At 60.2% G+C, this 27214-nt stretch overlaps 2 protein-coding genes across 6 annotated transcripts; one reads left to right on the top strand and one right to left on the bottom strand.

Annotated features, from left to right (window-relative positions):
* Positions 1-1168: 1168 nt before the first annotated feature.
* On the top strand, positions 1169-7971 carry LOC105811269 (lipid phosphate phosphatase-related protein type 3). Its single transcript, XM_012645425.1, has 8 exons — positions 1169-1186; positions 1531-1631; positions 5271-5456; positions 5539-5680; positions 5760-5955; positions 6104-6161; positions 6237-6410; positions 6603-7971. Exons 2-8 carry the CDS (start codon positions 1557-1559, stop codon positions 7962-7964), a joined length of 2193 nt encoding a protein of 730 aa, XP_012500879.1. The 5' UTR covers positions 1169-1186; positions 1531-1556; the 3' UTR covers positions 7965-7971.
* A 297-nt stretch (positions 7972-8268) lies between these two features.
* Positions 8269-21971, bottom strand: PTBP1 (polypyrimidine tract binding protein 1). 5 transcript variants are annotated; one of them, XM_012645421.1, is made up of 15 exons: positions 21841-21971; positions 19848-19878; positions 15898-15973; positions 15353-15525; positions 15110-15256; positions 14860-15030; positions 14600-14710; positions 14360-14534; positions 13867-13944; positions 12846-12994; positions 11386-11419; positions 10838-10930; positions 10532-10748; positions 9940-10017; positions 8269-9868 (listed from the first exon to the last, which is right to left on the bottom strand). In XM_012645421.1, exons 1-15 carry the CDS (start codon positions 21846-21848, stop codon positions 9736-9738), a joined length of 1674 nt encoding a protein of 557 aa, XP_012500875.1. In that variant the 5' UTR covers positions 21849-21971; the 3' UTR covers positions 8269-9735. The 5 variants fall into 5 exon arrangements, with proteins under 5 accessions (XP_012500875.1, XP_012500876.1, XP_012500877.1 ...); XM_012645423.1 differs by lacking the exon at positions 21841-21971 and adding an exon at positions 20568-21425 and having other exon boundaries at positions 9551-9868; XM_012645422.1 differs by lacking the exon at positions 13867-13944.
* Positions 21972-27214: the final 5243 nt, after the last annotated feature.

The raw sequence follows: 27214 nt of genomic DNA, 5'->3' as shown, positions 1-27214 counted from the left end.
GCTTCCAGGGGGCAGGGACACCTGAGGCCCCCACAGGACTCCAACCCTCAGAGCTCACCCTTAACCACACAGAAACCTCCTCTGAGAACACATGGAGCTGAGGTGCTTTGAAAGCCGAGTCAAGCGGCGTCTGTAGGGTGAATGGCAGAACGGGAATAACCACCCATGGCTGCAAACAGTAGGCGCTCAATCAATGCATCCCTCATCCCCCAACTCTAATGAGACATTGAAGTGAGACTATCAGGGTCTGTCCCGATGCCCAGTGGGTTCCCAGCGTCTGTTCAAGGCCAGGTATACCTTAGGTGCTCAGGAGATAGTAAATAAATGAACCGGATCAAACCCTGTCGCTCGGGGCCTAGAGACCTCGCACAGTGACTTAGACTCCCTAGGCCTCAGTTTCCCCATCCATGAAATGGTGTCAGCCGGTCCCTACCCCTCAGGGCTGTGTACTGTAAGAGGAAATGCCTGCAAACAGCAAGCACCGCCTAAGTGCGCACATTGTTGCCGGGGCCCTACCCGCCGCCCCCGCATGCCCTGTGCGCCCTGGTTGGTGCGGGCCGTGCGCCGGGCAGGGCGGACCCTGGGCGCGCAGAGGGGGCGAGGACGAGGCGGGGTGGGGCGGGCGGGGGCGAGGGCCACCCCCAGCCCCCGCCCCCGGCCTCCTTTGTCTCCCGAGCGCTCGGGGCGCCGGGGAGCTCGCCATGGAGACGCGCGCCGGCGGGCGGAGCGGCGGGCAGGCACGCGGGGTGGGGCGCGGCGGAGACGAGGCGAGACGGTGAGCGGCACCGGGAGAGCCGGAGACCCCGAGACCCCGGCCCCTGCGCCCCCGCGTCGATGGGGCCCCCGAGGCCGCCGCGAGAGGCCCGGGAGGGGAGGACGTGGAGAAAGACGAGCGGGGCCCGGAGGGAGGGGGACGCAGAGCCCGGCCCCCGCCGGCGCGCGACCCCGAAACCCCCGCGCCCCGCGAGCCGCGGCCGGGGAGGCGGGGACGGCGCGTGCGGGCCCCGGCGCAGGCAAGGACGCGCGTTGCGCCCCCGACGCGCGGAGACAAAGAGCCCCCGCCCCTGGCGCAGCGTCTAGGCGGCCGCGCTCGCTCGCGGGGGTCTCGGGCCGCGCTTTGTGCTCGCCCGGCCGCAGCCCCCGCCCCGCCGCGCCAGCCCCGCCCTCCGAGCGCCGGCCGCGCCAGGTGAGGGCTGCGGGCCCGGCCGCACCCCACCCCTTCCTCCTGCGCCCGGAGCCTGCGCCCCTAGGAGCCCCCTCCCGACGCGGGGCCGGTTTCGGCCCCGAGACCCCCAGGCCGGGCCCGCCCCGCCCTCCTTGCGGAGCCCGCTTCCCGAGCCGGGGCGCGGAGGTGCCGGGAAGCTGGGTTGCGCGGCAGGGCCGCGCTGCGCCGGGGAAGCCGCGGGGACACCCTCTCTCCTCCAGCCTCAGTTTCCCCGGGCGGTTGTTGCGCATCCTTGGCCGCCCCCCCCCGCCCCCCCGGGCTCAGTCTGCGCATCCCCTGCTTTCAGTGGCTTTGTCCCCCTCCAGCCACGGCCTGAGGCGCCGGTGGCACCATGATCTCGACCAAGGAGAAGAATAAAACCCCGAAGGACAGCATGACGCTTCTGCCTTGCTTCTACTTCGTGGAGGTGAGTAGGGGTCGCGCTAGGGGGGCTGTGGGGAGGCCTCAGTTCCTGCCGTTGGATACCCCAGCGCTTAAGGACAAGAGTGGAAACAGCTGCCCCCAGCCGCTTCCGGGCGGGGCAAAACCAGGTGCCTGGGGGATAGCAGGGTGCGTCAGAGGGGTTGGGCTCTGCAGGTCGAGTAGGAGTTCCAGAGGCACAGAAGGGTGTTCCGGGCCGTGGACACAGTGTGGGCAAACGCTGGGAGTTGGGACTTTCGGTCTGAGGTCTAGGTCAGTAGCTCACTTGTAAGGGCTGGGGCTAGGAGCGCCAGGGCCGTCAACAGGGGTGGGGAGGTGGCGGAGGGTGGCGGGGCCCTGGGTGCCGATAGTGTTTTCCTCAGCACCTGGGCCCTGAAGCTCAGGTGCGTGAGTTCAAAAGCATCTTCTGGGCCGGGTGCAATGGCTCACACCTGTGATCCTAGCACTTTGGGAGGCTGAGATGGGAGGATCACTTGAGGTCAGGAGTTGGAGAGCAGCCTGAGCAAGAGCGAGACCCGTCTCTACTAAAAATAGAAAAATTAGTGGGGTGTGGTGGGGCACACCTGTAATCCCAGCTACTCTGGAGGCTGACCCAGGACCATCACTTGAGCCCCGAGTTCCAGGCCCGCCACTGCAACTCCAGCCTGGGTGGCAGGGCTGGTACCTGTCTCAAAAAATAAAAAAGAAAGAAAAGAAACACCCGTCTGCTAATGCGAGGCTGGTGCATGGCTCCTACCATCCCTGGGCCTCAGCGTACCCACTGGCAGAGTGGAGCTTCTAGGAATTAAATATTTACAAAATACTCAGAACAGGCAGGCACAGAGTGAGTGAGGGCTTTATGAGTGTTTTAAAAATAGAAGACAATAAAAGCAACCATCTGGCACATACTAAGTGCTCAGGGTGGCAAAGGGTAAGGTTTACCCATCCTCGGGGGCTTGGGTGGAGGACAGGGGCCCCCAGACCCAAGGAAGTGGCCACCGCACCTGGTCACGCAGCCAGCGTCTGCACTGGAACATTCCCTCATTCCCGGAAGTGGGTCCCTCCCCAACAAGCAAAGCCACTATGTAGAAAATCTGTTTATTTTTCAAAATTGCACTTAAATCCCCGGCCCAGGAGATCATACCTTCTCAAGCTTCCATCATCAACGTGGAGGCAGCTTCCTCCTCAAGAAGCCCCCTCCCACTCCCCCCACTCTCCTCGTTTCCTGATCCTTGTAGAAATCACTCTATGCCTGTTCTCACCCCCCCCCCACTTTTGAAACACAAGTTTCTGATCTTAGCTTTTTTCCCGGAGGGGATCTTTGCTTGGCAGCGTCATGTGCAAGGCGCCCACGCTTTGTCACTGCTGCGCAGTGCTCCGTCGTTGCTGTACCGTCCCCAGAGCCGGACACTCGGGGTGTCTCCTAACCCTCAACAACATAGACATTCCTATAACGAAAGCCAAGAGTGAGCTTATCTGTAGGATGCATCCCCAGAAGAGCTTGTCTTGGGAAGCCAGAGACCCCCCAAGATCCCCGCATAGAGGCTGCAGTGTTTTACACGCCCGTGCGGTGTGTCTGTACCCACGGTAGCACCAGCACCGTATGTCAGCAGCTTGTGGGGTTTTCATTGCCTTTAAACACACAAAATTAAGCACACATTTGATTTTGCTCTGGGCCAATGCGTTCTCAGGTGTTTGCAGTTTCTGGCTGAGGGTCTCGGGAAGAACTGAGAAGTGGGTGGAGAGGGTTGAGGTCCTTACACACCCTCCAGGGGTGGCGGCTCCAATAGGGCCACCTCACCCTCTGTGGCTGGATGCTGCCCGCTGACCCCGGCCAGATCATGCTGATGACTGGAACGTTAGGAATAATTGCAGATAATATTTGCTGACGACTTTCTGTGTGCCCGGCAGGCACTGTTCTGAGCACTTGGAAATTACGGACTAGGCTCATCTCCTGTCACAGCCCCAAGAGGCAGCTACTCTGTCCCTCCCATTTCACAGTTGGTGACACTGAGGCACAGGGAGGTCTCCCAGCTGCCCATGGGAAAGCAGGCTTTCAGCACAGGCATTAGCTGTCACCTGCTGTACTCAACTGCCTTGGGCATGCATGCAGCAGGCACTCAGTAAATGCTCCTTGGACGCGAATGCAGCTCCCTGGAGCCCAGCTTTGCCCTGGGATGTTCAGTTATGGCGTTTACCTGTCCAGAGCCACCCTAGCCCTGACCTGTGGGGCAGGGGGTCTCTGTGTCCCACCCTACACCCCCTCCAGGGCTGGGGCCCTCCTGCAGCACCAGACCAAAGCAAGAGTTGGAGCCTCTCATGGGCTCCATCTTTGCCTCAGTTTCCTCATCTGTAAAATGGGGGTGGGGGCTTCTTGAGGCAGCCAGGCCCCCTTAGACGCATGCTCTCCTTTTCCCACAGTGCTGGCTCCATCCTGGCCCCTGGGGGTGCTGAAGTTTGAGACCCTTGGGCCAGAAAGGGAGACACACACCGTGAGGGTTTGCTCCCATCAGAGCATCCCGCCTGAATTCCTGCCCTGTAACTGTTTGCTGTGCACGTGTGAGAGCGATGAACGAACTCTTCACTGGGACACCTAATCCCTGAGACTTGGTAGAAGACAACTCGGGTGCTCAGCTTCCCTGAACATCAGTTTCCCATCTGTAAAAGGGGGTGATGATGCTTACTTTTTAAATACCTTTTAAAATTTGAGACGAGGTCTTGCTATGTTGCCCAGGCTGGTCTTGAATTCCTGGGCTCAAGCATTCCTCCCACCTCGGCCTTCCAAGTAGGTGGGATTACAGTCGTGCACCACTGCTCCTGGTGATGCTCACTTTGTACCTCACAGGGTGCTGTGAGCGTTCAGGAATAGGATGTGTGGTCCGTGCCCAACATGTGGGGGCCACAAGACCGGGATGCCTGAATGAGTGACTCGGCAAATCCATTCATTAAGGACCTACCGTGTGCCAGACGCTGTTCTCAGGGCTCCGTGGTAGATTGGCACGTGGGGGTCTGAGGGCCAGAGAGGGCCCTCTGAGAATGGCTGGAGAACAGGGTGGGTGTCCAAGGGAAGCCCGTCGCAGGCTCGGGAGGAGAAAGGGGGAAGCCCAGAGGCAGGAATGTGTTTGCTGTTTAAAAGTTGTTCAAGAAGGCCACGGGTATCTGGAGGGAGAAAGTGAATGAAACGCATAGATGGGTAAATGTGTGTTGGATGGATCAAGGATGCATGGAGGATGGATGGATGGATGGATGGATGGGAGGATGGATGGGAGGATGGATTAATGGATGGATAGGTGGAGGATGGATGGGAAGATGGAGGTTGGAGGATGAAGGATGAGGACAGATAAACGATGGAGGATGGATGGATGGTTGGGAGGATGGATGAGTGGGTGGGTGGGTAGATGGGTGGAAGGTTGGGAGGGTGGATGGACGGATGGGAGGTTGGGTGGATGGATGGACAGATGTGGATGGAGGATGGATGGTGGATGGATTGTGAACCTGTGGGTGGATGAATTATGTCACAGGTGCAAGAATGGCCCTGGTGCTGGCTGGAGCTATGCATGGGTGCGTCCAGCAACTGAGCTCGTGGAGGGATGGGTGGATGACTCAGTGGCAAGTGCAGGGGACCCAGCCAGCCCTCTCCCAACAGCTGCCCATCGTGGCCTCCTCCATCGTGTCCCTCTACTTCCTGGAGCTGACTGACCTCTTCAAGCCGGCCAAGGTGGGCTTCCAGTGCTACGACCGCACGCTGTCCATGCCGTACGTGGAGACCAACGAGGAGCTCATCCCGCTGCTCATGCTACTCAGCTTGGCCTTTGCTGCGCCCGCCGCTTCGGTGAGTATGCGGAGCCAGGGGCCCGGCCTCACCTGGGGGCGCCCCCGGCCACGAGCCCGCCTGAGACGTCCCTGTCGGGCAGATCATGGTCGGCGAGGGCATGCTGTACTGTCTGCAGTCCCGGCTGTGGGGCCGCGGCGGGGGCCTCGGCGGGACCGAGGGCAGCATCAACGCCGGAGGCTGCAACTTCAACTCCTTCCTGCGTCGCACCGTCCGGTTTGTGGGTGAGTTGCTGGACAGTGGCCTGGCCCTGCCCTAAATCCACAGACTCCCTCCCCCGGCCCTGACCCTCCTGTCCCACAGGCGTCCACGTGTTCGGCCTCTGTGCCACAGCCCTGGTGACCGATGTCATCCAGCTGGCCACGGGCTACCACGCGCCCTTCTTCCTCACGGTCTGCAAACCCAATTACACAATGCTGGGCACGTCGTGTGAGGTCAACCCCTATATCACGCAGGACATCTGCTCTGGCCACGACACCCACGCCATCCTGTCCGCAAGGTGAGCCAAGCTCTCAACGCCCTGGGTGGGAACGTCACACCCCTTTCTCCTTCCACCTCCTGTGAACATACGGGGAAACTGAGGCATGGGAGGCCACTGGAATCAGAGTCCCAGAGTCAGTGGTGCTCACACCGGGCTCCTCTTGCAGGAAGACCTTCCCGTCCCAGCACGCCACGCTGTCAGCCTTTGCCGCGGTCTACGTGTCGGTGAGTGTGGCCCCCACAGCCCCTGCCCATGCCACCCACCGGCCGCGCTGACCCTCCACCCTGCCGTGCCCCCAGATGTACTTCAACTCGGTCATCTCGGACACCACCAAGCTGCTCAAGCCCATCCTGGTGTTCGCGTTTGCCATCGCCGCGGGCGTCTGCGGGCTCACTCAGATCACGCAGTACCGCAGCCACCCCGTGGATGTCTACGCCGGCTTCCTCATCGGTGCTGGCATCGCTGCCTACCTGGTGAGCCGCGGGGGTCTGGTGGGGACGCAGCCCTGCCCAGGGCATTCTGAAGTGCCTTCCCCAATGTCAGTGTCTGCGACTTTGGGGTTGGAATTCACTCCCCCCTGGGAACAAACTTGCTTCCACCCTCAGGCTCCTGGGCGGCAAGTCGGGCAGGGGTGGCCTCACGCCTGGCTCTCCTCTCCCCACCAGGCCTGCCACGCAGTGGGCAACTTCCAGGCCCCTCCCGCAGAGAAACCAGCAGCCCCTGCACCTGCCAAGGACGCGCTGCGGGCCCTGACGCAGCGGGGCCACGACTCGGTTTACCAGCAGAACAAGTCTGTGAGCACAGATGAGCTGGGCCCCCCCGGGCGGCTGGAGGGTGTGCCGCGGCCCGTGGCCCGGGAGAAGACGTCTCTGGGCAGCCTGAAGCGGGCCAGCGTGGATGTGGACTTGCTGGCGCCACGCAGCCCCATGGGCAAGGAGAACATGGTGACCTTCAGCAACACGCTGCCCCGCGTCAGCACTCCCTCCCTAGACGACCCCGCCCGCCGCCACATGACCATCCACGTGCCGCTTGACGCCTCCCGCTCCAAGCAGCTCATCAGTGAGTGGAAGCAGAAGTCTCTGGAGGGCCGTGGCCTGGGGCTGCCCGACGAAGCCAGCCCTGGGCACCTCCGGGCACCGGCCGAGCCCATGGCAGAAGAAGAGGAGGAGGAGGAGGAAGAAGAGGAGGAGGAAGAGGAGGAAGAGGAGGAAGAGGAGGATGGTCCCACTCCACCCTCCCTCTACCCCACTGTCCAGGCTCGGCCGGGTCTTGGGCCGCGGGTCATTCTCCCGCCTCGGGCCGGCCCGCAGCCACTCGTGCACATCCCCGAGGAGGGGGTGCAGGCGGGGGCCAGCCTGTCCCCAAAGAGCAGTGCCACTGTCCGTGCCAAGTGGCTCATGATGGCTGAGAAGGGCGGGGCTGCCGTGGCTTCGGGCACGACGCCGCCCCGCGTGGCCAACCCCCCACGGCTGCTGCAGGTGATCGCCATGTCCAAGGCCTCGGGCGCGCCCAGCCCCAAGGCTGCGGAAACCGCCTCGTCCTCCAGCGCCAGCTCCGACTCCTCACAGTACCGGTCGCCGTCCGACCGTGACTCGGCCAGCATCGTCACCATCGACGCGCACGCGCCCCACCACCCTGTGGTCCACCTGTCCGCGGGTAACGCGCCCTGGGAGTGGAAGGCGGCGGGCGGCGGGGCCAAGGGCGTGGAGGGCGAGGGTGGGTACGAGCTGGGGGACCTGGCTCGCGGTTTCCGTGGCGGGTCCAGGCCGCCAGGTGTGTCCCCCGGGTCGTCCATCAGTGACGTGGACCAGGAGGAGCCGCGCTTTGGGGCTGTGGCCACTGTCAACCTGGCCACGGGCGAGGGCCTGCCCCCACTGGGCACAGCCGACGGGGCGCTGGGGCCGGCCAGCCGGGAGTCTACGCTTCGGCGCCACACGGGCGGCCTGGTGCTGGCAGAGCGGGAGGCTGGCGAGGCGGAAGTAGAGAGCTACTACCGCAAGATGCAGGCCCGCAGGTTCCAGGACTGAGGGCTGCACTCGCCCAGGGGTCGGTAGGCCCCATGGGGGCCAGGGGGGAGGTGCAGTGGTGCCCGGGTGGGAGGGACAAGGGGCTGGGGGTGAGCGCTTCAAATCAATAAAGAGGCAGATCCATGAGTCGAGGCTCCTGAGTCATTTGGTGCGAACCCGCCCACACGCCCCACCCCTCCCCTAGGCCCCAGCAAGCACTGGTGGCCTTGCCACCCTGCCCTGCGGGTCTGGGCCGGCCCTGGAGAGTGGATGGAAAGGAAAACGTGCACAGGAAGGAGACAGAGGAGACAAAACAGGCCCAATGAAGAGGGAAACCAGCGCAGGGTACAGAGGAGTTTATTCAAAGTCCAAGTACAGACCGGCCCAAGGGCCTTCTACAATGTGAACAGCAATAAAGAGGTCTACAGAAAAGGTAAAATTTGTTATAAAACTGTTTTAATCGAGTTCTTTCTGCATTACACGCCATCGGGACGGGCAATGGAATGTGCTGTGGTCACTGCTCGCTCCACGTCACAATACTGAGCCTGGAATCGGAATCGCTGGTATCAAAATATACATCTGTGTCACCGTAAAAAACCACGTGTTGCTGCCCCTCACGTCCTACAACAGGTATAAAAAATTATAAATATCTACACCCTTGTTAACACTCCTTTATGGAAACTCTGGGATCCAAGGGCCCCCCAGCCCTGCACAGGCCGGAGGACGGAACAGTTAAGACTCGGGACGCCTGTCCCACCATCTGGGTCCCAGCATCGGAGGCAGACAAAAAACAACGAAACTTTGGTCCAAAATTTGAAGGAAAAGAAAAAAAAAAACCCTGAAAAGTCTGAGAGCTTGTTTCTAGGCAATTACAAGTGAGGCGGAGTAAGGCAACTGGAGGTGGGAGCAGGGGCCCCTCCCTGAGGGGTTCCCAGGAAGGACCTGGGGCTGCCTGTGCCCAGGGCTGGCCCCCCTGCTCTCTGGAAACTGGGTCCTGCCTGTGACTTAATTACAAAGAATAAAATAAAAGCACAGTATACAAGGTAATACCACGAGAAGGAGATTTAGATTACACGCATACCATTGTATCATCTTGCTATAAAAAGTTACTTAAAACTATTTCTTTTGCATATAAATGAAAAAGATTAGAATATTTGGTCAACTGGAAATATTGCTAGGCACAGATGTCTGCAACTGCATCAAAGTATAATACAAAGATTACGATGAAAAGCTCCCAAGCTGAAGAAGCGACAGGACGGTGCCCTCGGCCTGGGGGGCACCTAGGTGGGGGCTGGGGGAGAATCACGTCACTTGATTAGGTGGGGGTGTTGGGGCGCAGGGCTCCTGCCACGCCTCAGGCACATGATCCTGCAGGAGCCTGCGGAGGCCGCTCTGCACTCACCACGGTGTGACCCACCCCCTCGGCGCCCCGATGCAGGGTGGGTGTGCGGCCGCAGGAGCAGGTTTGTAAGGCACAGAAGGCCAGGTGTGTCTGGGGCGCCCACCTGCAGGCCCCACGCCCGACACGCCCGGCAAGGCACGGCCCGTGGTCTGGCCCCAGGCACGGGGGCCGGTGAACTCCTGCCGCAGTCACCGAGAGCCTGAGCTGTCACCGTCACCACAAGGTTAGCAAGGTGAACTAGATTTAATTTTTTTAAAAACAGGTAAACTGATTTCTCTTTAAAAAAATAAAATCTCTGGTCTGTTAAGGTCACTTCAGCTGCTTTTTAAAGTGGCTTTTTTCTGGAATGATGGAAGTTGTCGCCAGGGAGCCGGCCGAGGGCGCCCCGCCCTAGATGGTGGACTTGGAGAAGGAGACCCGCAGGTGGTGGTTCTCGCCGAGGTCGTGGTTGTGCAGGTCGATGAGGGCCTGGACCGCCTCCTCCACGGAGCCCATCTGGATCAGGGCCATCTTGCGGTCCTTCCTGCAAGACACAGGGTCAGCACAGGCCAGAGGGGCAGCCCAGGGGCGGGACGGCACCCAGCGCATACTCACTGGAAGAACTTGAACCCTTTGACGACCCCGCCGTTGCTGGAGAAGAGAATCTTGAGGTCTTCCTCGGATATCGAGGGCCTGTGGGAGATGGGGCGTGAGCCGGGCATGCGGACAGGGACTGCGCCCCTGTGGCCCTTAGCGGGGCGTGGGGGCCTCTCACAATGACCAGAAACAGCGTGGAGAGCAAAGACTCCACTCAGCTTCTATAAATCAATGTCCGCCAGGTTTGCAAAACTACAAAGTGGTCCCTCTCCTCATGAATTTTCTTTTGTGAAAATTTGACAAAAAGCATCATCTACGTTAAAACCTACGTTTACTACAGGTTAAGTGTCCCTGTCCAAAATGCCTGGGACCAGAACTGATCTGGATTTCTAAATATTTGCATTACTCTGGGGGAGAAAAAAAGCAAATGCTGCAAGGAACATTTCTCCTCGGTGCTCAAAAAACTTCAGATACAGCAGCATCTTGGCTTTTGGATTAACCGGGATGCTCCACCTATGCTCTGTGAGCACCGGGCCCAAGCCCTGGACAGGCAGGACGACCTCACGAGCTCTGAAATCCGTCACACCCACCCCGCGCTCCAGGGACTCACGGGATGTTGGAGAGGTGCAAGGTGGCCGAGGGCGGGAAGATGTTCTGGAAGTTCTTGGAGCCCGGCTTCTTGAAGCGGTGCAGGGGCGAGTTGCCGTAGTCCTTGGTGAGGCCCTGGTCCTCTTGGCCCTCGCGGGGCAGCTGCACGTTCTGGTGCTTGGACAGCGTGATGCGGATGGGCTTCCCGTGCAGCTTATGCCCATTCAGGTGGCTCATGGCTGGACAGGGAGGGGGACAGGTGTGACCAGGCACCCAAGGCTGGCCGCAGCTCCCCCGCCCCTGGCCCCGCCCCACCTCCAGCCCTCACCTAGCTGGGCCTGGCTGCCGTCGGCCATCTGCACCAGGGCGTTCTCCTTCTTGTTGAAGAGGATCTTCACCCTCTGCACGTCTCCGTAAACGCCTTCAAAAGTCCAGGCACGAGGAGGCCTCTGAGTCCCTACCGACGCCCTCCCGTCTCCCCGCCTGCCCTCCTAGACCCCGCGCACCCCTCAAGGCTCGGCTCAGCCCGGCCGGGTTTGCTTATGCTGCCCCTGGGGCGCCTGTGTCTAGCAGCCACCAGGCACGTTAACAGGAGCCACTGAGTTCAGCAAAGTCCTAACTCCAGGACAGATAATTGCCAAGGAATGATCACTTCAGCATGCTACCAACATGTTTTACTCTTTGAAAAGCATGCAGGGCAATAAACCATGCGTATCTAGGGACCAAAATAAATACGCAAACCAGAAGCAAACCATACAACGAGGCAGAATGCCAGGGAGCAGAGAGCCGGACTGCAAACTCATAGTACGTCTCAGGGCATGAAAATAACCTCAATTAAATGAAAACAAGGTAATAAAAGTGTGAATGATAACATACCGAAAAGAATAAAGAGGCTTTGGGGTGTGACTCTCTTTAGAGAACAGCAGAGCAAGGCAGCGGAGGGACAGGGGAGAGGGAGAGGTCAGGGGGGCGAGTTGCCAATCGTCCACCACGAGGAAGACAGTCCCCGCAGGCGTGCAGTGGTTGATGGATGATGAAGTTGTCAGGATGTTAATATTCAAGGGCAGGTTGGTTTCCGGAGAGCAGGGTTTGAGGGGGAATTTTTGTTTTTATTTATTTATGTTTTTGTTTTGTTTCAAGCAACAACAGGAAGCAGAAGTACCGTGCAGTCAGTTGGCAAAGAAATTCCGGATCAGGGCAAGAAAAAAAATTGGGAGAGGGGAAGGGGAGAAAAGAAAAAAAAGTAGCAAAAAAACACAGGTCAGTAAATACATAAGAAAATCAGGTAGTGTTCCACCAGTCACGCTCTACACACATCACAAGTTACAGGTTTACCTCAAGGAACACACGATAAGAAAGCACCTCACTCACACAGCCCGCAGGAGAAGATACTGCCCAGGTCCTCCACAGGCCGTTCCACACCACGCCCCACGGAAGGAGCTGCCTCGGGGGCGGCCCTGTCCCACTGCAGGCCGGAGCCCAGGACGCCCAACCTCGTCCGAGCGCGGCCCGGGTGCACCCACTCCCGCCCGGCGGGCAGTGCCGTCTCCTGCGGCTGTGCACAGATTGAGTCTCTGACCACGATTACAGGCAGTGAAGGAGTTGAGTCTGTTAGTTCACAGCTTCACTAGGTGTCTAGCTCAGGACAAGCTAGATGGATAGTGACAGCTCATGACGAGGAGGCAGAGGCAGGGGTGGGCGGGAGGTCAGCGCCAGCCCGCCTTCAGAGCCTCAGAGAAAGTCACAGGAGTCGTCAGACAGATCAAAAGAGTCTGAGATGTTGATTAAATGCTAATCCCATCAATCAGGAGTTAAGTGTTTCGAGCCTGTATTATCTCATCCAAGCTCTTCAAGCCAAATTTAGCCATTCTGACAAATAAAAATCCACCATTCAGACAGTGGACACGTCCGCCTGCGGCCTGCGGGCTGCCGACGCCCGGGCTCACCCAGAGGACGTGCAGGGCACACACCGGGTCTCTAAACTGCACCCTGCTTGGCTCTAATTAATTTTTAGATTGCCTTTGGATAACAAAAAATATTTCAACTCTGAATTATTATGAAATTGAAAATGCAAATCAAGTTGTTAAAGAAAACAGGAAAACTCAAAGCCGTCTTGGGAAAGGAGAGTAACGTGAGTGACGCCAGCAGAGCGGGCTGCGCGGGACCAGCTGCAGACGCGCAGGGAGGGCAGCGCCGACCCAGGACGGGGGTGGCGGGCATTTGCGCTGGCCCGAGGACACATCTGTTCTCCAGCACGGCCGCTAAGACCCACGACCGAGCACAACCACCCCTGCGCACTTTCCTAGGAGAACAGCCTGGGAGAGAAACCCACATACCTCTGGGTTGAGGTTGCTGACCAGCAAGACAGAGTTTCCTGCCCCTGCCAGGCCTGGGATGGCAATCCGGCCTGCCGCCGCTGCTGCCGCCGCTGCCGATGGAATGGCCAGGGGGGCCAGGGCTCCGTGAACGTTAGGAACAGACAGGCCTGAAAAGGAAGAGGCGGTCAGGAAATGAGCAGTGGCGCCCTCGTTCTACCACCAAGAGGGAGAACGCAGACACCTTCCCGTCCTCATGCATAAACCACGATGAAGGTGGCATCTGGCTCTACCCAGGATACCTGTGGGGTCACCCCAGACCCCTTGGAATAGCCACACCAGCTGGCTCCTGCACCAGCGCACCCACCTCTCCTCACAGCACAGATGCTGTGCTGGGGTTGGACCCAACTGCATGCGCCCGGACAGCACAAAAAAGCTCCAGTTCCGTAAATGCAGACACGGGCCCTCTGCAAGCAGGGCCTGTCCCGGGTTGTGCCCGGCGTGCGCATGCTGGTGCCCACTCCTCCATGCAGACCAGGCACGCAGGACGGGCACGCGCTGCTCCGTCCACGGTCAGCACTTGGGCAGGTCACCCGGCCCAGGAGGGAAGCGGGAAGGCGCGGGGCCACACACACATGTGTCCGCGGCTGCCGCCGGCTCATGCCACTCAGCCTGGGAGGCCACTCGCTTACCAGGCACTCAATGCAATCTACTAGGGACACATCCCTCCAACCACTGCGGTCCTCGAGCTCGCCCCGGAGATGCTTGAAGGGAACCAGACCACAAAGACTGTGCGGTTAGCGGCTTCTTGCCAACACCAGGACCTGACACCTGGGCTTCCACAGCCCTGCTGACTGCCCTGCACAAGCTGCCTCTGTGGAGCAGGGACCCTGCGCTGACTGCCCCTCTCCCAGGAAGGGCCCGTGGCCGGACACTCCCTGGGGCCCAGCCAGCCCACGTCGGCTGCCCGTGGAAGCGAGCGCTGGAAAGGTGTGTGGGCATGCAGTCGGCTGTGGGGAACCAAGATCAAGTGTTTGAATACCTGCAGCTTGAGGAATGGCAAAGGTGGGAGGGAAACCAGCTCCTGCATACGGAGAGGCTGAGATTATACCAGGTGCACCTAGAAATAAATGAGACACTAATCATTGCACCCACAACTCACCGCGAGCAAGCGCCGTGCGTGTCGGGTGAGCCCCAAACCCGGCTGGTGGGCAACCCCCAAGGAGAGCCTTCGCGGGCAGATCCGCTGCTCTGTGGGGGCAGGGGGTGCATGTACCAGACGTGGGGTGCACTGGACTGTGCTGTGCTGGCCGTGCAAGGAGCGCGAGAGCCGACTCTCCCTGGGTGCAGAGCCCAGGGCCACATGCCGCCCGGGCCTTCTGGGCACTGACTGAGTGAGGCAGCCTTTCCCCTGTGCACACAGCCCGGGCGCCCGGCTCTGCGTCGCCAGGCCTCCGAGTTGCTCAGACTGACTCAGAGTGATCCTTGACAGATCCTGCTGCACACACTCAGCGCCACGCCGGGCGGCGTCTTACCGAAGGCCGCAGCCATGGTCTGGTCCAGCGAGGGCTGGCTGTCCCCGGAGGGCAGGTCTGGGCGTGTGTAGTCCCGGCTCTTGTCGTTGTTGTACTTGACGTTGAGGCTGGTGAGCTTGGAAAAGTCGATGCGCAGCGTGCAGCAGGCGTTGTAGATGTTCTGCCCATCCAGGGACTGCAAGAAGGGGCGGGTAAGCCACAGCTGGGCCCGGGGCAGGCGTCCCCGGGACCTCCACTCACCAGCTTGGCGTGCTGGGCGCTCACGGGGTCCGCATACTGCAGCAGAGCTTGGAACTGGTTGTTCTTGGTGAAGGTGATGATTTTCAGAACCGTGCCGAACTTGGAGAAGATCTGCAAGTGCCCGAGGACAGCCCTGAACCCCTGCCCGGCACTTACCAGCAAGGTCCCTCACCCCTCCAGGGCCTGTGCCCCCGCCCGGCCCCGAGGTAGGCACCTGCCACCACCAGCGAAGCATTACTCTGCCACGACAGACACCTCACCTGGTGCAGCACATCCAGCGTCACGGGGTAGAAGAGGTTCTCCACGATGATCCTGAGCACGGGGCTCTGCCCGGCCATCGCCATCCCCGCATCCACAGCGGCGGCCGAGGCGGCCAGGGCCAGGTTTCCCGACTGCACCGAGTTCACTGCCTGCAAGGCCGCCTGGGCCCTCTGTGGGAGGCATTGCTGTGAGTTGCGGCCCCATGCGGCCCAGCCCACCCCACCGGCCCCTCCCCAGGTGGGGACGTACAGCCTGGTTGGGGGAGCTGTCGGTCTTGAGCTCCTTGTGGTTGGAGAACTGGATGTAGATGGGCTGGCCACGCAGCACGGGCGTCACCGAGGTGTAGTAGTTGACCATGGTGTTGGCGGCCTCCTCGGTATTCATCTCAATGAAGGCCTGTGGGAGAGGCTGTGAGCGGCCGGCCCCGCACAAGCCCCCGCGCCTGCCCACGGCCCTTGTGGAGGGAGCCCAGGCTCGCCAGGTGGCAGGTACCTGGTTCTTCCCTTTCAGCATCAGGAGGTTGGTCACCTTCCCAAAGGGCAGCCCCAGGGAAATGACTTCCCCTTCGGTGACGTCACTGGGGAGCTTGCGGATGTGGATCACTCTGGAGGGGACACCGGCGCTTCTGTTGTCACCTTTGAACTTCTTACTGTCATTTCCATTTGCTGAAAAGCGGGGCTGGGGTGAGACCCACGAACTGGCAGGTTCCCTGCCGCTGCTGTCCTCCCAGAGTCCCCCTGGGCTCCCAGGGAGCTGTACGGGAACCGTGCCAGGGTTAGGGTTTATACCAGCCCTCCCCTACAAATCCAGGGCAAGTATGGACCGTTACACGTCACCCTCACAACACTCTGCAGCCCGAGTCCCAGTGGGACTGCAGTGTGGGCTGTGGCCAGCGTGAACCACACACGGGAGGTACCGACTCAAGGCCCGGTTAAGATGGCCGGCCAGTACAGGATCTCAACTGGTGGGGAAAACACCACAAACCAGGTGGGGCCCTGGCTGCGGCCTCAGGCCACGCCCCAGGCAAGTGGTGTTACCTGCAGAGGCTGAGCTGCTGCTCATGATAAAGGGTCCGTTAGTGACACAAGTAGAGAAGAGCTCGTCAGATCCCCGCTGGAAGAGACAAGAACAGTGTTGACCTGCACTTGCTTCCGCTGGCCGGAGACCCTCAGCCCTCCAGGCCCAAGACGACCTGCGCAGCCTGCTGTTCTCTGAGCACCCCTGACCACACTCTCACTGCCAAGGCCTGGCCCCACCCTACAACTGGCCAGTCTCTAGAGACACCGAGTGCCCACCTGCCACACCCGGCGCCCAGGTCTCACAACCCAGACACTGCCACTTTTCCAAATCCTGGAACCCTGGGAGACTCGGCCAGTGGGGCTGGGAGGCTGCCACCTACAGGGCTCTGCTTGTACCATTCCCACGTCCATGGGTGTGGCATCCATGGGTATGGCCGCCCTCCTTGCAGGCCTGGGGCCTCCCACCACCAGCCAGGTGGAGCCAGCCTGCCCACAGGAGCACAGCAGGGACCTGGGAGTCCAGACAGGTGGCTGGACAGAGCCCCGCCCCCGCTCTCCAATAGCAGGAGTCGTCCTATTTCCCAGCCCCCAAGGAAACCCGAGCCCGGGCCCGGCACACTTTTGGGCGACTGGAAACACTACCTCTTTATGCGGCGGGCGGCGCTATCCAGTAACGGCGGGCGCTCACTCAACTTGGGCTTGCGAACCGGAGGAGGGAAGCTCAAAACCCCGCCCCACCCCCCACTTTGACTCCTCCATTTTTTTCCAAAGACAATTTGTGTTCTCATTATTCCCAATCTAACTGATTCACCCCTAAGAATGACACTGGGAGACCCTGGACTTAGGAAAGCAGACGTCCCCCCTTCTGCGAGGCTTGAAGACACACAAGTTTATTCAAAAACTGAAACTGGAGAAGATGCTGGTGACTGTCCTTAGTTACACGGAAAACAGAAACGCAGTCTGAGGACCCTGAAGCACAAGAACTTAACAGGCGCTGCTAGCATCGACCTATACAGCGCGGCAGCGGGGGCCTAAGCGGCAGCCCCCAAGCACCCCAGGACAGCACCCCGCCCCAAGCCACCCACTGTGCTCCCGGCTACGAGGGCGAGTGCGGGGAGCAGAGGAAGGGCCCTGTCCCTGGGCAGCAGCAGGGTGGGGCCAAGAAACGAGACCCCCTACCCCCACCCTCAAGCAGTCATGTGCAGAGAAACTAGCGTGCAAACCAGGGCACCATTGCCCCAGCTCCACTGTCCCCCAGGCCTGGACAGCAAGGCCAGCCGGCTTCCTCCCTTTACTCCCACACAGACCTCAGGGCCCAGGCCAGGGGGGATGTAGCTGTGACCCCCCCCCACCAGCACCCCCTCCTGAAGCCCTGGGGCTCCTCCATGGCCCCAGCCCACTGCACTGCAGGAGGCCAGGTCTGGAGACCGGGTGGGAAGGACCCAAGAAGCGGGGCAGCCCTCACTGCTGTGGGCGAGCCCCTGAGGCCAAGCCATCCACCAGCAGCAGCTCCCCCCAAGCCCAAGGCAAATCCTACGAGGCCCACAGAACAAGCACCTGAAAACCTGCAAAGGCTTAGGAGGGGAAACTCCCAGCTTCAGGGTCAAAGAACGAATACAGATCAGGGATAAATGAAGAGAAACGCCCAAAACAAGCCCTCCTCGCTGCACCTCATGCCCATGTAAGCCCAGGCCCCCATGCCAAGTCCAGGGGCCTGGGCTTTAGCCACCTGTCTTGTGCGAGCAAAGTGGGCTGCACACAGTGTGGGAAGAACGCTGTCGGCACCCGCTGAGCTGCACCAGCGTCCACGTGGGGAAGCCAGGTGATGAGAAAGACAGGCGTGCCCAGCACGGGCAGGGCACCTGAGAGGCACGGTCTCGCCCCCGGGCCTTCCCAGCACTGGCACCAAAGTCACTCGGCCCCCTCCTGCTCAGAGGCTGGGGGAGCTCAGAGCAGCTCATATGGGACACTAGGGCCAGCCCTCCCCCCATTGGCCAGGGGCCAGGCACCCATGCGGTTCCCATGTGCCGGCTGCACAAACCTTAAAAAGGGCATCTTGGCTTCCGTTTCTGACTGGAGTAGCAGGCGGGGCCAGAATTTCCTCGGAGAGTATTCTTGGCCGCCTGCCCAAGGCCCTAATCGTGTTCCCATGGGCCAAGGGCTGGCGCGCCCACAACCGTCTGTGGCAGACAAACTCTGTGCCCACTGGGGGCTGACACAGACGCAGCTAGCCAGCAGCACCCCGAAGCATGGAGACACCCAGCGCCTTGGGGGAACACAAGCCAGGCCAGGGCAGAACCAACCAGACGGAGGCTCGGGTGAGGTCCCACCACCTTGCCTTAAGGGCCAGGCTGGCGGGGAACACCAGGACATCCTGGCACGAGGCCTGAAGTTGCTGAGTGCCGACAGGAAAAGCCCCCAAGTGAGGCCTGCTTGGCACCTGGACTGCAGTGAGTGGCAGGGCCCTCACTTCTCAATCAACAGCTCGGGCCCCACACACTGACGGTCTTCAACCCACTCGCTTACAGAAGCCCGTTCTAATCCTGGGATAAGGACAACAGAGGCCAGGTGTGGGCATAGGACAGCCATACCTCCCCGAGGCTGAGTGATGGGGACACCTAGATGACCAGAACAGCCCTGGGCACAGCCCCACCCACCTTCCCTCTGGCCAGGGGCTGTGCTGGCAGGGGGACCAACCTCCAAGTGGCAGGTGCTGCTTCAGGCACCAAAGCCTCCAGGTTTCTATCATGTCTAGGTTTGGCTTCCATATCTGACCAACAAGCCCCCCAGGAACAGGAGGAGGGCTTCCGAAGACCGGCCCCTGGCGTCTAAGAGCTGATCCAGCTGGAAAGCTGCTCCCACAGGAGCCAGGAAGAGGATTACTTCCAAGCCAGACATATTCAGTGATTGTTACAAGTGCTTCAGACGAAAGTCCCTCTCCCTCCTCCCGACACTGAACAAACAGGTTTTATCTGCAGGAAGATCGGGGCAGGTGGCCTGTAAAGACAGCAGTCCATTTGGGAAAAACCGAAACCGGCCCAGGCACCACCAACTGACCAAGAAACCAGCAACCAGCCTGCCGTCTGCTCAAGACACCATGGCAGGCTCGCCCTGCAGAAGGCTCAGGGGGGCAAGCCTTGAAGTCAGGGAGCATCCCCAAACCACAACCGGACCTGGAACAGGCAGGTAATGGCAACTGCCAGAGACTGAGTTAACCAGCACCGTGCTGATGGCCAGTCAAGACCCAAGGCCCACGTCCCGCAACCCTGGAGGAAAGCCAGGCCTCCCTGCACTTCACACACCAGGCTGTGACCCCCCTTTCCTCAAATGCACAAAGTCTGGTCCTCAACTGGGAGAGAGGAAAACAAAGCCACAAGCTGACAGGCTGTCCCAGCTCTCACCTCACAGGGAAACAGAGCGCCCCTTCCTCCCAGCTCTGGACTTCAGAGCTCACATACAACAGTTGCCCTGAGCCACTATGCCATTAAAAGACACAGTATCAAGAGCCCCAGCACCTCCCAGCCCCCTCCCACCACTCACCCCATCAAATGTTCAGAGTCTGACCAGACCTCCCCTCAAAGACAGGTGACTCTTCCTATCGAAACCAAGACAGCCTACTTAAAAGCAGCATTCTCGCTGCCTCTGACTTTCAGAGCAGAAGAGGTCCAAAACCAAGGCTTGTGGCCGTAAAAGATGAAGGACGGATTCTGAATTGAGGGCCTGGCCACCCAATCTAACCACTGGAAACCCACGTGACAGCCTGGAACTGTACAACCCGGTGCTGACAGGGCTCAAACCTCTCATGTTTTCAAGAGCTCCTGGCCTGCCAACCTTATCACCCAAGTCCAAACGGTAAACCGATGGGAGTGTGTCGCTTCAGGAATGAAAACAGTACCCTCCAGTCTAAACCAGCAGTAGGGGACGAGGCCCAGTGCGCATAACCAAGAAGCAAAGTGAGAAATGCCTACCTTTGTACCAACTGCTATATCTGGGACAATGCTGTAGAGAGAAAAGGAGAAAACGTTAGCGAGGTGTGCCACTCAGCGGGCAGGAAGAGGCCTGGAGGGCCAGCGGGGTCTGGAGATCGCCCCTGCCACCCACCACCGCAGCAGGAGGAGCAGTAGCACCGCAGCACCAGTGGGGCTCCCTCTGGCTGCACAGGGGCCCCCACTAGCTAGAAAGCTCAGAAAGGCAGGGAACTGAGCCTTCCACTTAATCAACTTGAAATGGGGCCACCATTGTCCTTTAGTGCCTGTCCCTCCCAGCAGGACCCCAGGCCCTGCCCTGCTGCACCCAAGGTCCAAAGACAAAAGACATCCCCCTTCAACAGCTACGGGAGGGATGCTGGATGCTTGCAGTTAAAGTTCAAGTGTGTTGTTTGCTTTCTATAAAACTGGAAATGCCTGGGACAGGCCGAGAAAGCGGCAAACTCACAGGCAGAGCTTCCACCCGGGCAGGGGTGGGCTGGGGTGCTCTAGAGTCACCCACTCTAGAAAGTGACTCTGAACACATGGGGAGCTTAACCCACTACGGAAGGACGGGGGTGGCAGCTGAAACGAATGGTTAAAATTAACAGACCTGCCGGAATACAACCCAAGTTACTCATCAACCCTGGCTCTGCCTGACTGGACTTTCTCCCCTCCTCGGGAAACATGGCTGCCCCGGCCCTGCAGCTGCTGGCAACTCACCGAGGACCAGCTCCCAACGCAAAACACTGAGCCCTCCAAGGCCCTACGTGACTCAGAGGATGTCTGTCCAGGAGGGTCCTCCAAACGCACCTGGCCTCCCCAAAGCCGCACTCACCGGAAGGCAGCGCCCACCTGCACCTGCCCAGTCCCTGGCATTGTCCCTGGCATTCCCAACCTCCTCCTGCCCCAGGGAGGCAAATTCAGGGCACCGATAGCCAAAGTGTGGCGACTCAGAGCCTGAAGCCCCAGTCCCGCCTGCTGTCGCAGGACCACCTAACTTCCACTCATTCTAGGGCCCGCAGACCCACTGCAGGGGCTTCCGCCCCTCGCTGTAACACACAAAAGCTCGGGGGCTGCTTCCTAACCAAAACCTAGAAGTTACCAAGCCAATGAAAAACTTAAAGAATGCAAAGCATCTGCAGCCTCTCCCGCTGCCCGTTCCCGGGGAGGGCCTCCGCCACAGGAAGTGCTTTACATAAAATGGCCTTTCCCCGTCGGTCCGCGAGGCCGCTCCCCGCGCCGTGCCCGGCACATCCTCAGGTGGGTCCTTGAGGAGGCCAAGGCGGAGAGCTCGGCCAGAGAGTCGAGGAGCAGACGTCCCTCCAGCCCTCACCACCCCACTGTGCGCCCCGGCGGGGGTCCGGACAGGGGCTCCCGGAGAGGCCCCCCCGCCCGCACCGGGCCCCTCCCGGGGCTGCGCCCTCTCCGCAAGCTGGGCCTAACTCTGCCTGGACTCTACCATTGCGGCCTGGGGGCCAGAGCGCACGTGACCCGGGCCTCTCCCCACGCCGAGCCGGGCCAAGGGGAGGCTCGCGAGCCCACCCCGGCCTTCCGGGCCGCCGAGGGGCGCCGGAGGTCGGGGCGCGGGCCAGGTCTGCGCGGCGGGAAAGGCGCGCGCCCCCGCCGAGGGCCGCGCACGCGCACCGGGTCCGCCGGGCGCGCGGACGGCTGCGCAGGCGCGCGGGACGCGGACGGGAAGCGGGAAGGGCCATTCGGGGCGCGCGAGGCCGGGCGGGGAAGGCCGCGGGGCGCCGGGGACGCCGGGGCAGGGGGTCGCGTGCGATCGGGCGGGGCGCGGAGGCCGGAAGCGGCCGGCCCCGGGGGCACGGGCCGGGGTGGCCGCCGTCTCGCCCGACCCCACAGCCGTTTCCCGCGCGCCGCGGCGGGGGAGGGGCAGCCCCGGAGCCCACAGGCGGACGGAGGTGGGGTCGGCGCGGCGGGACGAGCAGGGAAGGCCGCGGCTGGCGGCGGGCGCGCGGCGCTGGCGACTCACCCGTCCATGGCACACCAAGCGGACCCGCGGGGGACGGAGTGGAGGCGCCGGAATAGCAGGAACCGACCCAACGGCTCCGAGTTATAGACTCACAAGATGGCGGAGACGCCCGCACACGTCCCCCGCGCGCGTTGCCCATTGGCTCCCGCTGCGGCCGGCGGGCGGGGCGAGCCCCGCGGGCTCCCGTTGGCGCCTGCCAGTGGCCAGAAGGCCGTGCGGGGGCGGGGCCAAGACGGGTAGCGGGAGCCTACTGGAGGAAGTGGCTGGCCGTCAGGGCTGAAGGCGGAAACGTCCTACGGAGACGGGGGAGGGGAGAAAAGGTGGGAGCACGTGATGGCGTCGAATTAGTGAGGGAGCCGCCGTCTGGCGCATGGCTTCGCGGAGAGAAGCCATCTTGAGAGTGGGTACGTGGCGAGTCAGGCGGCGGGAAGCGTGCTTGCCCCAGGCTGCCGCCATCTTGCAATCGGGCAGAGGCCGCCCGCCTAGGGCGTGAGAGCCAAGGGAGGCACCTCGCCATCTTGGAGTCGGGCAGGAAGCCTGAAAGGCTCCATCTTGCTTGTGGGCACATGGCCAAAAAGGAGGATTCAAACTGAGCGCTTACTCCTAAGTCATCGGGCCGCCGGGAGGTGGAGGTCGCTGTTTGCACAGCTGGCCACGGAGTCTCCCTGGACCATCCTTTGTTCGCCCCAGAGCTGCGAAGCCCGGCCCCGTCCGCTCTGCTGGCTACAGGAATAGGGAAACTGAGGCCCGGGCACGCACCGTGGACGGCCACCCCCACTGTACACCTGGGGAAACTGAGGCCTGGGTCCCAAAGTCACCAAGAAGAGCTGAATCCTCCCTCAGGGGCCTCCAACCCACATCCCAGCAGCGGGGAAACACCCTAAACTAGTTCCCCAGGGCGCTGATCCCAGGGAAAGTCCACCAGGCAATGGGCGAGGGTGGCTCCCTGACAGGTGCGGGGGGTGGGTGGGAGCAGGGCCCGGGCAGGGCGGCCGGGACCCCCAGCCCTTGCACGCTAGGGAACCCGCGCTGCAAGCCGGGGACCACCTTGGGCATCGGGGCCTGGGCACAGCTCCGGGCGCAGGGGAGTCGTCCTGACCCGTTTGCAGGGAGTCCTTGCTGGAAAGGGGGTTCTTCCTCCACACCGGCCCGGGGCGGGGTAGCAGGGACGTTTCCGCGGCAGCGAGGCCGGCACCCTGGCGCCCCGGGCCCGCGTGGAGACCCGCGGGCGGGCCTGGCGCGGGCCCAGGAGCCTTGGAGTCCGGCCGCGCGCTGCCGCCAGAGGATTCCAGCCAGGATTAGGGGCGGCTGCCGATTTCCACGGAGGCCTCACGCGGTAAGGTCCTCTGGCCCTAGCTCACCAGCCCGCCCGGATCGCTAATCAGGAATGTCCCGGAGGATTTAGGAGAAGCCCCGGCGCGCATTCCCGTGGATTCGCTGCCACCAGGCCGGCTGCTCTGTTTGGTTTGCTCTCTGAGGGGCTGTGCCAGGGATGGGTACCCATCCTCAGAGCAGATGGGCAGGTGACACTGGGGGAGACCCCCCGGATTCCAAGCACCGGTCTGCCCCACCGGAATCCTGTCAAAACCCACTTCCCATCGAGGCCCTCCCAGGGCTCCTGGCTTGCCTAGAATAAAGGCCGGCCAGTGTCCACCCTGCCGCCCTGCAGGCCCCAGGCCACCAGTCCCCATCCAGTTTCTGGCTTCATCTGTGGCCACACGGGCCTGGCCCCCTGAAAGGCTGTTCCTTTCTGGGAGATCCTTCCCTAAACCAGCTTCACGCCCCGGCGTTGGGGACTTTGCACAAGGTCCCTTCATCAGAACAGCCTGCCTTGACCTCTCTAATAAAACAGTGCAGGACACATGTTACCAGGTTTGGGGTCCCCCTGGGCAATATAGTATGCTCATCTCAAGAACTTTCATTGCACCTGCAAAGACCCTTTTTGCAAATAAAGTCATGGTCACAGGTTCCGGGGATCAGGATGTGGGAATATCGTTTTGGGGGCCACCAATGCGCCACCCAAAGCTTGGAGAGCCTCCCCCAAGTCACCTGAGGCCTCTGTCTTCCCTGCGATGGCCTTGCAGGAACCGAGGCTTGGAGCCTGGGGTTTTACAAGTTAGCTGTCCTGTGCAGAGCCCCAGTGAACGGAGATGCCCCAGGGCACCCCTGCCTGCCTGCCTTTTTCTCTTCTGTCCTCACCTCCCAGCCCTGCCAGCCAGCCAGCTGCTCCCTTCATTAAAGATTCAGGGCAAGTGGGGACCATGCTCACCTTGCATTTGTTTGGGAACCACATGGGTTTGCTTGTTACCATTTTGAAAATGATACTTTGCCTGGGGGAGGAGTCCCAGAGGTGGGGCCGAGAGCCCAGGCCTTGGAAGCTGCTAAACCACTAAACTCTAAACTCCAGGGAGGGGCCTGCTGGGCCTCAGGCACCAGGGGAAAAGCTGTGCCTCGGTTTACCCCTTTGTCAAAATGAGGGAGCATGGCTAGGCTTGTCTCTCCTCCCCAGGGGCTGTGTTGTGTGTTTCAAATGGAAATGGTTTAGGCCATGCCTACTGGGAGGCTGAGGCGGGTGGATCCTTTGAGCTGGGGACTCAGAGACCAGCCTGAGCAAGAGCGAGACCCCATCTCTACTAAAAAAATAGAAATTAGGTGGACAACTAAAAACATATAGAAAAAAATTAGTCGGGCGTGGTGGTGCATGCCTGTAGTCCCAGCTACTCAGGAGGCTGAGGCAGAAGGATCGCTTGAGCCCAGGAGTTTGAGGTTGCTGTGAGGGAGGGTGACGCCACAACACTCTAGCCCAGGCAACAGAGTGAGACTCTGTCTCAAAAAAAAAAAAGAAAAAGAAATGGAAATGGTTTAATAGTTTTACAGTGTTTGTCAATTTGTTTGTTGCCTTAATTACAGAAGCCCTAGGGCAGGGCCGTAGGCCAGTCTCCCAGCCCATTTTCCAGATTTCGGTTGCACCCAGCCTTGAAGCCAGGACGTGGGCAGAACTGAGCTGCGTTACTCTGGCCCCACAATGCTCAGAGCCAGAATCTGGCTCCACCAACTGAGGCTCCAGGCCCGTCCCACCCCTTCAACTGGGAATGGGAGGACGGTGCAGGAGGGGGGAGCTTCCAGGAGAGCCCAGGCCTCCTTCCTCCCCCACCCCCTCCACTTCCTGTCCAGCCCCCACCTGGAAGAACTGCCCCATCCCTGAAAGGGTCTGGGCGAGTCCCAGATACATTCCTGGATTGTCAAGGTTAGTCTTAGTTGAAAGGGTCTTCTCTTCCCAGGATTCCTCCTCCCAAAGCCAGACCTCTGGGGGACCAGCCTCTCCCCTCCCCCCATAGGCCCTCAGGCCACAGGGAAAAGCCCTGGCTCTTATCTGGCCAGACCCACCCAGACCTACCCCACCAGCTCTCCCCCAGGCCTGCAGTTCTCCCTGCCCCCGGGGGAGTTCAGCTGGAGCTGGGCTCCTCTCAAAAGGGTTTCCTGTTTTAACTCTTTAAACCTCTGAGTCCAAAACACTTCTAGCTCCTTTTCCCGGAGAGGTTGTTCTAGTTGCCTGTGGCCTCAGCCTGAAAGAGGCCTGCTGGGTGGGAGCCCAGGCCTTCCAAAGAGAGTTGGGCTTGTGGCAGGGCAAGCCATTCCTCAAAACGACCCACAAGGAGTTGCCTTATCACCCAGCAGTGCCACTCCTAGGTGTGCACCCAGGAAAACTAAAAACACATGGCCACACAATAACTTGTACGTGAATGTTCCCAGCAGCATGATTCACAACAGCCAAAAATGGAAAAAAAACAAATGCCCAACATACACAATGCGGTGCATCCACACACTGGAATGTCACTCAGCCACAAAAGGAACGAGGCTCTGACACAGGCCACAGTGTGGATGGACCTTGAGGACATCGTGCTCAGCGAGAGACGCCAGACACAGGAGGACACAGTGTGAGACTCCGTTTATATGAAATGTCCAGAACAGGCAGAGCCACAGAGACGGGAAGTGGACTCGTGGGTGCCAGGGACTGGAGGGGGGGAAGTGACTGCTGACAGGGACGGGGCTTCTTTTGGGGGTGATGAAATGCTCTAAAGTTGATTTTGGTGATAAGCTGCGCAACTGTGAAATTATCAAAACCACTAAATTGTACACCTTTAATGGGTAATTTTCATGGCATGTAAATTATAGCTAATAAAACTTTTTTTTTTAAATCATCCAATGAAGATTGAAAATGCAAAGCGTTGGCAAAGATGGGGCAACCAGAACCCTAACCCCTGCTGGTGCGGCTGCGTTGGAAAACGGTTTGGCAGGTTCTTATCAAGCTGCCCGTGCAGTTCCCCTGAGACCCAGCACCCCGCTGCTGGTGCTCACCCGAGAGAAACGTGTACGTGTCGTCCACGACAGCCTTGACAAGAATGTCCACTGTGGAACGAATAATTTGTGCTGAATTCAGGCGCTGGAATTCTGTGCAGCAGTGGAGAGGAGGCAGGGACCACCATGCACAACAGGCTGGCCCTCACAGCCACCGTGCCGGTGGGGAGAGGCAGAGTTAAAACCAAATGTGGGCCGGGCTCGGTGGCTCACACCTGTAATCCCAGCACTCTGGGAGGCCAAGGCAGGAGGATCATTCCAGGCCAGAAGTTCAAGACCAGCCTGAGCAAGAGCAAGACCCCATCTCTACTAAAAACAGAAAAATTAGCCGGCCGTGGTGGTGCACGCCTGTAGGCCCATCTACTAGGGAAGCTGAGGCGGGAGAATCACTTGAGCCCAGGAGTTTGAGGTTGCTGTGAGCTAGGCTGATGCCACAGCACTCCAGCCTGGGTGACGGAGCGAGACTCTGTCTCAAAACAAAAACAAAAACCGAAACAAAAATGTGCAATTCCAGATATGAGAAGTTCTAGGTCAGGCAGAACGCATCCACCATGTTAGGAATCCAGATGGGGCACTCTGGGGACAGTGGCTCAGATGGGGCTACCGGGACCCTTGGGGATGTTTTCTTGACCTGCGGACCCATCTCAAGGTGTGCTGTTTGCAGAATGCATCAGACTGGGTCTTGAGAAAGGAAGCCCTTTGCTGCAGGCGATAAAAATTCTACTCAGAAAATACAGCTGATTCTCATTGTTCCTGGTAGCTTTGTTCTAGAAAGTCACCTCCAATGTTGAAGGAGGGAACACAGACGAAGGTTCTGGTCAGCCTCTGGTCACAATATTTTCATCAATGGATCAACACATAACCTTGCTTTGTGTATGTTTTTGTTTAAAAACACCCAGAGGGGCTCACGCCTATAATCCCAGCACTTTGGGAGGTCCAGGTGGGAGGATCGCTTGAGGCCAGCACTTTGAGACCAGCCTGGGGCGACAGAGCAAGACCCTGTCTCTAAAAAAAA

This window comes from Propithecus coquereli, unplaced genomic scaffold (assembly GCF_000956105.1).
Source record: "Propithecus coquereli isolate 6110/MARCELLA unplaced genomic scaffold, Pcoq_1.0 Scaffold232, whole genome shotgun sequence".
Lineage (NCBI taxonomy): Eukaryota > Metazoa > Chordata > Mammalia > Primates > Indriidae > Propithecus > Propithecus coquereli.
The sequence above is the reverse complement of the archived record's forward strand: the minus strand, read 5'-3'. Positions and strand labels throughout refer to the sequence as shown.

Bases quoted from the DNA above. Each gene is read 5' to 3' on its own strand.
- LOC105811269 (XM_012645425.1), top strand. From the start codon at position 1,557: ATGATCTCGACCAAGGAGAAGAATAAAACCCCGAAGGACAGCATGACG. The intron at 5,457-5,538 runs GTGAGTATGCGG...CCTGTCGGGCAG, and splicing joins TTGCTGCGCCCGCCGCTTCG to ATCATGGTCGGCGAGGGCAT. The intron at 6,411-6,602 runs GTGAGCCGCGGG...TCTCCCCACCAG, and splicing joins CTGGCATCGCTGCCTACCTG to GCCTGCCACGCAGTGGGCAA.
- PTBP1 (XM_012645419.1), bottom strand. The intron at 14,711-14,859 runs GTGAGGTGTCTG...GGGCACTTGCAG, and splicing joins CGCTGGATGTGCTGCACCAG to ATCTTCTCCAAGTTCGGCAC. The intron at 11,420-12,845 runs GTATGTGGGTTT...TGTTCTCTAAAG, and splicing joins TCAGCAACCTCAACCCAGAG to AGAGTCACACCCCAAAGCCT.